Source organism: Mandrillus leucophaeus, unplaced genomic scaffold (genome assembly GCF_000951045.1).
Source record: "Mandrillus leucophaeus isolate KB7577 unplaced genomic scaffold, Mleu.le_1.0 Scaffold122, whole genome shotgun sequence".
NCBI classification, from domain to species: domain Eukaryota; kingdom Metazoa; phylum Chordata; class Mammalia; order Primates; family Cercopithecidae; genus Mandrillus; species Mandrillus leucophaeus.
The window spans coordinates 3,687,098-3,699,873 of record NW_012100543.1 but is presented as its reverse complement, the minus strand read 5'-3'; the positions used below and the strand labels follow the sequence as shown (position 1 = coordinate 3,699,873).

Below are 12,776 nucleotides of genomic sequence, written 5' to 3'. Positions count from 1 at the left end.
GCCAAAGACAATAGTAGGAGTATTACAGTATATTTGTTCCATGAATGAACAAATTAATATTATTAACTACATAATCATAACTCTGCTCTGGGGTCAAAGATAGACTCTGGAAGAAAAGATAAAGATTGGAAAGTGAACGCAGAAAAAAGTGAGAAAGAATGTTACGGAGGAGAGAGTCTTTATTCCAATCTTAATACAAATGCTGTGACACTGAAAAGCTTATTCATCCCCTCTGTACCTCTATTTTTTCACCTGAAAAATGGGGGAAGTGGATTAGAACAGTAGTTCATGATGAACCACAGATCCTTTTTAGAAAATAAAGGCTATCAATTTTCTCCACAAAAGGATTACATGCATATATCATGAAAACTAATAAGTCAACATGTTTTATCCAATCATGAAATGGCTTTAATGTGTACATTTTTCAATGACATGAAAATCCATAAAATATTTTATAACTTTTAAAGGTAATACAATAATTTATACACTCAAAAAAAATAATCTCCACTTTATAATAAAGCAAGCCCCAAGCCCCCAAGCTGGAAGAACATTTATCCAAAGAAGACAAAACATTTCTAGATGTTGTAAAATATTTTGAAATATGAAAGTCAAAACTTTTCTTTTAAGTTTCCATAACACATTTGTTTCAGATAAGGATGAAGTTGTTTAATCCTTGCTTTTCTTGACAAACCAATCCTGATTGGCCTACTGCATGTCTTAAGAGGTCGTACTCTTGAAATGCCATGTGGGAAGTGACTACCTAAAAATATAAGACAATAAAAGAGTAAAAATTATCAAGTTTCTATGCCTAAAAATCTTTACTTCTAGTCATCATATTAGCAACATTTACTGAATATTTACTGAGCACTTATTATTTATGTGCCAGGCACTATACTTTAAATGCATTATTTTATTTAATTCTAGCTCCAGTTTTAAAATATGAAAAACATAAGCACAAAAAGTTAAGTAACTTGCCCCATAAAACACAGCAACTAAATAAATTCAACATTCCAATCAGGCAGTCTACCTTAACAACAATCACAACAACACCGTATAGGTTTTAAAACCAACTTGATGTTGTAGCTTTAAACTCCGGTCATTTTTCCTATTGGTAGCTAAACAACTATGCTGTATTGTTAATGGTTATGTTTGGTTTCTAATGGAGGTCATTGTCAGTAATAGAACACAAATGTACTCCACCTATTATGCATCAATAGAGGGCTTTGAGTTAGAAATTGTTCTTTAACATCATACTATACCATTTTCGAAGATGTCCAAAACAGTTCATGGAGATATACACATCTGTTACTAAATCAGTTATGTAAAGTCAACTACCTCTTATAATAAAATACAATATCTCTAACTTTCAGGGGTTTTTTAATAAACTGTGAGGTACATATGTAAAACCAAACATGTAAATCAAATTTTAGTGAATCTTTATGACCTCAATATAATAGCCTGTTATACCAAAAACAGTGTAATCAAATGTTAAATCTCACAAAAGGTTAGTAGTGTGATTTTTACTAACCTGAACCAAAAAGAATCTGTGTGTATCTATGTAAACCTTAATCAAGTAGAATACGAAATTAAACGACATGTATAATAAATATGGAGAAAAACAACACAAAATAGATATAAATCAGTTTATTATACTTGATTCAATATTAAAATTAGAAAATTAATTATAAAAGGTTAAAGAAAAATACATTATTGCTAGATCTTCTAAAAACTTTGAACACAAAAGGATCATTTAAATAAGACAACACTGTTGGATCACAAGATCCCCCATTGGTCTAAATGATATATAAAGCACGGGTGAACTGACTGGTTGGCATATAACACGTGCTCAAAATAATTTCTGTACCGTACTTGCCTTCACACCACAGAGAGAAGAGAGAGATGGAAAAAGAGAAGGGATCCATTGAAGACATTTAGTAGTCAATGGAAACGTTAAGAGAAGAGGCATCATGATGGCAGGTGGGTGGGTATCAAAACTTTTCAGGATAACTGGGATCTTTCTGATGCCTTTAAAATGACTGTGTATAAGCAGGCTCCCACTCTAACTAGGCAGATCACTAAAATCCATTCATATTAACTCCATTCCCCAGGATCTTCCAACTTTTCTCTTACTGTGGATTTTAACAAGCCTCAGGAAGATCACCCAACTTTTGTGCCCTTTGAAAGTGAATCCAAGACTGCCATCCTAACATAGTATTAAATAATTCTGGCTGAATTCATACAATATTTTTCACATTTCACAACAAGTCACTTTAACTTGTGAAGGCAGAATCACATTGCTATATGGGTTTAGATATTTCAAACAAATGTAATGATTGCTTTTCCAATGTGCACACATTCTTTATCCTCCTCCTACATCTATTTTATTATCACAATTATAATCATGAATATATACTCCCAAGCTTCCTTTATTCTATATCAAAATATATTGCTAAGCCAATTTCTTCCTTTCTTTCTGCCCTAGAAGAAGCAAACCCTATCCTTTCCAGGCTAGGTCTTGCCATCCTATTTTTTGACTCAAGGAGTATTGTTCCATCAGTTATTTCCTTCATTCCGGGGAGAACAGACTACCTGTGGGCTTTTGATCTTCCAGTGTTTTAATTAATCTTTAAAACTATTACATTGTAAGCTAAGAAAAGAGAAAAAGATACAATTCTGAGGTGACAATAAAAGTATCAGAGGTAACATTCTGCTGACTATGAGAACTCAGAAAAAATGTTTTGAGACATGATGCATGACTTAAGATGTCTTAGTAACTATATTTAACCTACAATGTTACTCTTTTTAGATCTAACCATGTTATATAATACCAGAAATTTCTGATGGGATTATAACTTTACCTAGTTCCATAATTTCAATCCTACCACTACCCTACACTCTTGGTACCACAAGGTGAAATGAATGTTAGACATACTGTGTTTTATTCTGATATTGTAGATCTACTGGGCAAAAGATAAAGTTCATTGTTTAATTTTTCTTTAGTGTTTTTTGGTTTTTTGGTTTTTGGTTTCTTTGAGACAGAATGTCACTCTGTCGCCCAGGCTGGAGTGCAGCGGCTCAATCTAGGCTCACTGCAAGCTCCGCCTCCCAGGTTCACGCCATTCTCCTGCCTCAGCCTCCCAAGTAGCTGGGACTACAGGTGCCCACTATCACGCCTGGCTAATGTTTTGTATTTTTAGTAGAGATGGGGTTTCACCGTGTTAGGCAGGATGGTCTGGATCTCCTGACCTCGTGATCCGCCCACCTCAGCCTCCCAAAGTGCTGGGATTACATGCGTGAGTCATCATGCCCGGCCTAGTTGTATTTTTAATGTAACCAAAAGTATAAACATCAGTCAAAAATCATGTTAACATGACTAAATGGCAAATATCTTTTACTTGCATAATAAAATGTCCATATAAAATCTTCATAACAATGAAAAGCATACAGCATGTTCTCTATGCTCAATGTTCTCTCTATATATTTAGATAGATAGATAGATAGATAGATAGATAGATAGATAGATAGATAGATAATTGGGAGTAACATCTCATCAATGGAAACCCAACTTATCTAAATATCTTTTTTGGTTTTGTAAATATTGCATATATTAGATGTGTAAACTAGGCATATACAACACTTAACATATAGTCATTTTAAAACATCAATACAAATATCTGAATGTAGTTTTGCAGAATGCATTTCCCAATAATATTCTAAATAGCATTTTAACTGTTACCCAATTTTTAATTATTAGAATTTATTAGTAAAATATTAATGCTTTTAAAAAGTGCTAAAACTTTGTATTTATTTTGAACAACATGAATATCTATACTTTCCTCATACTAAAAATACCACAATGCAATAATCATCTTAGAAGGTATCCTAAAAAGTAACCACAATGTTACCTCCTCTCAATAAATATTTAAATTCTTCTTTACATTCATCAGGGAGAAAAGCAGGTCTTTTAGGTAAAGGTGTTTCACAATCTGAAAATAAAGAATGGTATGTTACAGCAAAAAATAACTTTTATATAAAATAACAACAGTATAAACAAAATATTTCCTTCAGTTGGCTCCTAATATTTAGAAAAATGAAGTAGGACTCTTCAAAGCTCCTTTTTAAAATTAACTTGTTTCCTTCAACTTCAGTATATTTTTGAACATTTGAATACATCTTTATGAGAAAATACTGTGCACCCAGCTAGCAGCTGCTGAGAAATTCAAAGTTCAAGGTGAAGCTGTGTCAAAGTTCAAGGTGAAGCTGTCTCAAACATTCAAGAAAACACATAGACTCCAACTGTACAAGAGGAGAGTGAAGAGGAAGAGGTTGATGAAACAGGTGTGGAAGTTAAGGACATAAGGCCGGCGCAGTGGCTCACGCTTAAAATCCCCGCGCTTTGGGAGCCCAAGATGGGTGGATCACGAGGCCAGGAGCTGGAGACCAGCCAGGCCAACACGGTGAAGCCCCCATCTCTACTAAAAATACAAAAATTAGCTGGGTGTGGTGGCAGGCTCCTGTAATCCCAGCTACTGGGGAGGCTAAGACAGGAGAATCACTTGAACCCAGGAGGCAGAGGTTGCAGTGAGCCAAGATGGTGCTACTGCACTCCAGCCTGGACCACAGAGCTCGACTCTGTCTCAAAAAAAAAGAAGTTAAGGACATAGAATTGGTCATGTCAGAAGCAAATGTGTTGAGACCAAAGGCAGTTCGAGTCCTGACCCTGAAGTACAAGTAATGATATGGTAAATGCTATTGTGGAATTAACAATGTAACCATGTGAAAACAACTTTTTTTTTTTTTTTTGGTGTTTCCAAGGAGTAACTGCAGCTTGCTTTGAAATTTGTATTGTTTCTATCATAAATAAAGCTATGGCTTCTTGCTGGGGGAGGGGGTGGGGGGAAGAAAGAAAAAAGAAAATAGTGTGCATCAATAAACATTGTCTTGCATTTTATCTCTACCTTCCTTCTTTTTTGTCAGAATTATACATTTGGCCTACATAGAAAAAAGCAGTAATTTTTCTAGCATGAGAAAGAATGTTTTAAAATGAATTTCATACCTTCCTCAGAAGTAGAATAAAGTAATTCTTCCTCTGATGTACTTGGATAACAACTCTCATTAGGAACTTCCTGTTCTCCATTATTGGGTACAGTTTTCCATTTAAATAAACTTTGGTGACTTTTACACATATTAGGACCTGCTGTAGTATCACAGAACGAGGAAGATGCATTTATTTTGTTGACTACAACCATTTTCAAATCTTTTTCTGTCTCCATTTTTACCTCCTCAGCATCATTTTCTCCAAAGTAATTTTCTTGCCCATTGTTTGTTTCCACAGTGCTTAGAATTTCATTTTCCTTACTAATTTCATGAAACATACGAAGTTCTTCAAGTACTAAATCAAATTTTCTCTTCATCTCAAAATCTTTTACTATTGTCAGAGCTTCTGTTGATAAATATTTAGCAGCTAAGTCCTGAAAACATTCATCATTCCCTTCACTCAGACCAGTTTCAAACTGGTGATTAACATATAATATAGAGTCATTCTTTCTACGAAAATCCTTTGAATTAGCTATCTCCCTTTCTGGCAAAATACTCTCATAGTCATTTCTATCTGTTACATAATTTTGATTAAGGTATTTATTTTCTTCCACATTTACTTCCCTACTTATTAATGAGACTGACTGTACAGAAAACATATCATCCATTGGAAAAAAACTATCTTTCTCTTCCTTTTCTATCTTAGTATCTTTGTGAATTTGGAAACTATTGGTTAAACTTTCAGCTGTGACTTTTACTTCCTCTTTCAAAATTAAGTCATATTTTTTTTCTTCTATTTCACTTAACAAGTTACAAAAATTTAGTACTTGAGTTATAGAAATGGTATGAGTCTCTTCATTATGGATTGTGTTGTGGCTTCTTGGTATGGCCTGTTGCCTAACATTGCAGAAACCTTCAAATATGTGCTCACAATTAAAGCTACTGATATTATGTCCCTGTTTTCTTTCCATATTTAAATCTTGTCCGTGCATATTTACTTCATAAAAATTTTCATTAATATATCCATGGTTGTTCTGTATAAATTGAGGACAAGACTTAACAGATGTTTTAATAGTACTAGAACTATAGTGAGCCCAACTTTCCACATTCATGAGTTGTTGAGGACAACTCATATTCCGACAAGTAATTTCTCTTATTAAAGAAATTTCTTCCATGTCATCAAAGTCCATTAAAAGGGGAATTTTTTCATATGATTCAAAAATTGACAAACCTGTATTTTGAGTTGTCGTACTGAAGGAATTAATGGATTTTTTCTTAGACTTTTCAAAAACGTGTTCAATTCTAAATAACTTCCTTTTCTTTAACATAGGTTTCATATTATCTTCTAATAGTCTTGAAGAAGTTAAAATCCTTGCTAGATATGCAGTATAATTTTCCATTATAATATTTTTTGGATACTTCAAATAAAGCATCCACTTGAAAATGCATTCCTCTTCTAATTCAAAATCATTTTCAATTCTTGTTAAAGAGTCAAAGTTATAAAGCAAAAAAGCTATGTTAGTTTTCAATATAATACCTAAAGGTTCTGAAACACTGTCTTGTAAATATATGCTTAAAAGTCCATTCTTTATATTTGTATTCATGTTTCTGGTTATTAGATTTTGAATACCAATTTTACCAATTTCATTTTTACACTTCAAAATGTTATAGCAGGTTAAAATACTATTATCTTTTTGATTTCCTGAAATACTTTTATGGAAATAAAAAATTTCTACAATGAAACTTTCAAAAGGGTTGTTCACGTGAAAGACTTTTTGTGTAGCATTGTATCTCAACTGTACAGTATTATCATTTTCTCCTTTACCATTTAGCCAAACAGTCATTATTAAAGCTATTTGACTACCTAATATTTCTCTTATGAGAAGCTTTGATTGTTCTTCATGTACATTCATGACTTTTGTACAGCGGTAATCTTCCTTGCTTAAAAGGTCTATTTCTGATAATAATAGCCAATTCCATTTTTCTTCAGTTTTTTTCATATTTTCACATTTAGTCTTGTAATTATTTATAATCCAACAATTTCCTCTATTTCTTCTCAAAATATGTCTAACGTTACAGTCCCAGTTTTGAGATTTTTCCAACCTGGTAGGTATGTAACTGTCCAGACATTCTGCTTCCTCCCAATTTGCATTTTCTAGTATAGCGAAATTCTTTCTAGAGTCTCTTACATCACATTTGATACTACTGTAGTTACAGTAGTTTGAACTGATCAAGTCTTTTCTCTTACAAGTATTTTGGCTGCTGAGTGATGCGTAGTCATTTTCATAACATTCGGAAAAAACATTTTCCGCTTCTACAACTTTTTTATCATTCTGTAACTTTTGCTTCTTAACATCAGGTCTATTTTGGGACCGGTAAATGTTTGTGAAATCCCTAACATATGCCTCCTTTTTGTCATTCTTTTTCTTCGCTATTTCCTTTAAATAGACAGAGGACATTTTGCTATTTAAGTCCGTTGGAAACTGAGGGACACTTATTGTGCTGCTATCTCTAAAATAGCTAGGTTTGGCAATTTCCAAGCTGGGCTGGTTTTGAGATTTTGATATTTTTAGTACCGATGATGAAATGTTATTTTCTCTTTTATTTGATGGCATAACACTGTCAGCTTTACATCTGTTCTTAATTTCATGAAATGGTGATTTAGTTTCCTTGTAAAAGTTAACATCTAAAAATGGATTTTCTTTGTGAACATTGTCTCTTCCTTGGACAAACTGTTGTTTTCGATTCTCATTTCTAATTGCATGTATATCGTGTATAGAAGTGCTGGGCAGAAGTTGACTAAACCCTGCTTTGGAGCTATCACTGTGGTGCACACTGAAAGCCTCTGTGTCACGCAGTCCTGCCTCAGACCTTCCTGAAGCCCTCAAATCAGAATCAGGACTTTGTGAGGGGGGAGACTGCAAACAGCTACTCATCTGGAATTTGAGATTTGGGCATCCCAGGTTACATATCTGCTTCCCACTGACTGATTTCTCCACACACGAGTCTGTGGAGTTATCAAAAATCGCATTCGTTGAAACAGAGAGTCCCTTGAAGGGTCTAGGCGACAACTCCCAGATTTTTTCCACCTCAGACAAGCGAGGCACCAGAGGCAGTCGCCAGCCCGCCTTAGAGACACCGCCAGGCTCCTCAAGACAGAGCCGCTTGCTACTGGGTGGTTGGGAATCCGAGTCCTCAGGAGGCGTTAAAAAGGAGGTAGGCTTTCTGAGCTCGGCCATCCGAGGCGTGGGCTCAGGGAGCGACGCGACACCGAACAGAAAGAATCTCTCCGAGGTTCCGGCGGCGCTCCACTCTTTAAATAAGGGGCTCCGGGCCACCCTGGTCACGCCCCCGACCCGCCCCTCAGAGCCTGGTCTCAGCCTGATCTCAGGGTTTGCCCCACCCCGAATCCGCCCCTCCACAGCCCCACCCTCAGCCCCGCCCGCCACCCTCAGCCCCGCCTCTCCCTTGCCCCACCCACGCGCTCCGGTTGTCTCCCCACTGAAGTTCGGAGCACCCTGGGCCGTTACATTGTCTCTTTTTAGCGCCTTTTTCTGATGCCACGACTGTAGCGAGTCTAAAGGCTTTTTTCTCTCTGGTAGAACGAAGGGGAAAAGTTAGAATCTCTCACTTAAACAAAATTTGTGAATGGTAACAACTTTATTTTCTAAATTCTAAAATTTTGTTTACCTCAGAAATGGCATCTCCACAACGCTCGAGTGACTCGCCAGTAAAATCGTGTAGTTCTGTCAGCACCAGACCAAATCTCTCTGTGTATGGAAAAATTTTTTAATCATTCCAGCGGCATTTAAGATTATATTAATATTTCCACTTCACTAATAAAGTGTGTTTGGTGGGGGAAAGCCACCAGTATTTAACAGTCTGACTATCTGAGGAAAAACTGTGTGGAAATTATTATCCGGATAATTATTATTCTTCACTTAAGACTAAAAAAAAATAGTTTACTATGGGCTGTGGGGATTTCTTCTCAAATATTGTGGATAAAATTATTTAGAGATAAAATAATATATGTTTGAACTACTCCATTTAGTGTAAACATAATAATAATACAGGTCTGATTCATACCTACTAACAAATTTTTAGATGATATTTCTTCCTTTTTTTTTTTTTCTCCTGCTTTGAGTCATTTATGATTTCCAGTCAATTCTGGTTTTTGTGAATTCTATAATCATAAAGAAAATATTTTTCAAAATGTTTATTATTATTATATACATGTTTCTTAAGAAACATGTAACTAGTGCTCAGTAATAAACACCTCAGTCCCCTTGGTGGTTGTTTCAAGCTTGGTATGTTTTATATTACATTTTATGTTAAAATTTATAATAACGTGCAACTGGAATCCTAACTTCAGAACCCATGGGAGCATAGATGGCAATATATAACTAGCCTTCTACTTTAGGTAATAAGATGTTCACCAGTTTCATGTCTTTTAAATACTCTTAGATACATTGTGATTATTTCAATGTAAATTCCTCTAGAGAAATGTTTACTTAAATTTGTAGAAAGCCTTGCAGCATATGCACTTCATTAACACTATAAATAAGAATGTGGCAGTGGTTCAGATTGCACATCAGTGAATTCTCCAAGTTCTACTTCTGTGTATTTTAATGTTCTATTGCTTTTTTATCTCAGATTTTCCACAAATCTATATTCTTTTCTAATCCATTCTGTTCTATGCCTATGGTAAGCCCATAAGGGGTGACTCATATAGCTAAGGTGTATATAATTGATGCACTAGTATGATATTAGGATCAAGATTTTTAAAATCTAAAGTAAATGCCATTGATTGTGATTTCTAGGCTAGATTGATCTGGAACTTGATGTTTCATTATTTCTTCAGCTAGCTAGTTTGCCGAAGGGCAAATTGTATCTCCATCACATCATTATTTAACAACTCTACATTGTTTAAGGATTAAAATTCAAATAAAACCCAGAAGTATTACATGTAACTCAACAATTGTTTGACTCGAAGACACAGAAACGTATAGTTATTTTCTCTATCCTGAAGAAACTTACAGCAATAACGACCAAAAAAAGAGTCTTTTCTTGCATTTACTTATTTAAACATTATACTAACGGCCACTGCCATTTCAAACAATACCTATTAAAACCACTGTTTATGTGGGTTTTTTCCTTTATTTTTTTTAATGCCACCTAGAAAATGAACCAGTTATAAGTGAGAAATGCAAAAAATTGTGTCAACTCATCATAATCAAAATATAAATGAGACTCGTCCAAATCTTACCGATGCCTCGAAGCCCATTTCAAATGTCACATTTTTCTGTATCGCTTTACCCAACCCTTCCTTTGAAGTTCTGACCTTCCTTAATAACAGTAAACTGAGCTTTAAGGACCGCATCTATCTGATTTCTTTTAGCTTGGTGTCTTCTTATAGTTCAACTCTGAATGAATAAAAGGATTAATGAGTTCATGAGATAAACCCCATACTGAAGATATGACACAATCTCCTATTAGAGTTAAATCAGAAATTCTCTCAATATAAATATCAAGTCGAGTGTCCTTAAGCATGGTATGCCACATCCTCACTACTAGGTCTTACTTAACTCTTTCAACTTCTTTTTCTTTTTTTTTTTAAAAAAAACAAAAAAACAAAAAAAAAAAACAAGAAACAATTTGCCCCCATGCTGCCTACACCAGAATGTTTATTTTCTTGCTTTTTTATGTCTATTCTCAAAGCTCTTCACTTTCTCCTCCTGGCAACTTCTTATTAAGCCTTAAAGGGCCCTACTCAAAAGTTACCTCTTCTGTGAAAGCTTCTCTTCCTCCTCCCTGCTCTAGCCAATCCCTGAGCAGAATTACTTGCATCGTCATCGGTTTCCTATAGCAATTTATTTCTAACTGTAGAACACTTAAAATGTCTTATTGTATTGGGTTGTTTATATGTCCCCTCCACTAGGTTCCATTAATCAGCACAAGGATTTATTAATTTTTGTATCCCCAGTGCCTCTAAGTACATCAGTTAATTAGAAGAAATGAAATGACTCCACGGTTAATACTCATTTACCAATTCAGATGGATTTATGGTGTCTTGAAAGTGCCTTAAGTTTCTTGTTTTGTGTTATTTTTGCTTTAATGTTATGCGTTAAAGTAGAGACTTGCTTTTATAATCATGTTGAAATACATTTAACATGAAAACTATGTTGAGCTATAACACCATAGGAGTCCAAAATGGACTTTAAATATTGGTTTTAGCATCATTTAAGTTTCATGGTAGGACCAGAAATGTGACATGGCAGTTTTTTTACTTTTACTTCTTTTAATAAATCATGTAAGAGGTGAATAAATATGCTAAATCTAAAAGTTTGTTTCAAACTGAAAGATAATAAAATATATTTCAAATAGTTAAAAGAACCACTAACAAAAATATTTAAATTAAATACAGCAGTTAGGAAAACATCATCACTCACTAAAAATATTTAAAATAAATATGGTTATAAATAACACAAATAAGCACTTTTCATCAAGTCAATCGTAAGCACTAGGGGAAAATAAAATCAAGATACTGTGTACATTTATTTGCATATGAGATTAAGTTTTTATTAGAGCAGTAATGGTAATTTGTAACATAAATATCATCTTAAATATGACAACATATGTGCAAATGCTTTAAACTGTAAATCACCTTTTTGTCCTCAATGTTCATTAATGACATCATCATCTATTCAGTCTCCTAGACTAAAAACTCTTAGTATTAGCCTAAACTTTTTATTTTTTTGTTTTACTATTTCCCCAAAATGCATCTCCTACATAGACATTCATCAGATCTTGTTGATTTTACATCAAATATGACCCTGAAATTAATCTCCCTTTTATCCATAATGTATCATCTTTATTTCAATCCGTCATTATCTTTTTCTGAGAATATTGTAATAAACCAATCTTCATTTTACTAGTCTCTTCTCAACTTCTGCCCAACACCATTACGAGAGTTTTTTTCTTAATAGAATATTAAATCATTTTGTTACTTTCTTAAGAACTTCTTTTAACTTTTGATGCCCTACAGAATAAAATACAAACTTTAATTTGACATAGAAAGTTCCTCATAGTTCAGTTCTAAACTGTTTTTTTCAGCTTCCACATCCACTCCCACAACACAACTTACTTTCTTGCAGCACTTAACTTCTTGTCATCCCTTAAAAGTATAAAGCCCTTCGCAGTTTCAGTCTAGGTCATATGCTGCTTCGTTTGCCTAAAGTATAGTGGCAGGTCTTACTTGGGAAAGTTTTCTGCAGTGATCCAAAGTTTACAATCATCTTCAGACACCTACAGTTTTATTTACTAACCTTTTTCTTTAACTTCTAAATTTCTCCTCATTATTATGTTATTATATTTTCTGCATGCTTAGCTAATTAGAAATAACCTTTTTCCTGAGTTCTAAGTATTGGAAAAACAGGTGGAATGTTCCACTATTTACAACATCCATTTGATAATCTAATAAATTTCAGCGACAATTTAAGAACTCTGTCACTGAAATAAAGCAAAAGTTTGTATTTTATTAGAATCCATGCAATTGCAAATAACACGTTTTTTAAAAATAATTATGAGTTCTTTCCAATTAGACTTTTGTAAAAATCTTTTCAAGATTTTTGAGATGACAAAATGTCTTTTTTTAATCACATAAACTTAAAATTACTTAGATTATTTCCTCCTTTTGTAAAGATTTTTCCTGAGATGAGTCACATAAATATTTAGTTGGA

The 12,776-nt window shown here is 34.0% G+C and overlaps 1 protein-coding gene across 1 annotated transcript; it reads right to left on the bottom strand.

Moving 5' to 3' along the window:
- Positions 1-390: 390 nt before the first annotated feature.
- RAD51AP2 (RAD51 associated protein 2) lies at positions 391-8,324 on the bottom strand. The gene is made up of 3 exons (XM_011971436.1): positions 5,057-8,324; positions 3,906-3,986; positions 391-760 (listed from the first exon to the last, which is right to left on the bottom strand). The coding sequence occupies exons 1-3, from the start codon at positions 8,274-8,276 to the stop codon at positions 609-611; spliced, it is 3,453 nt and encodes a 1,150-aa protein (XP_011826826.1). The 5' UTR covers positions 8,277-8,324; the 3' UTR covers positions 391-608.
- Positions 8,325-12,776: the final 4,452 nt, after the last annotated feature.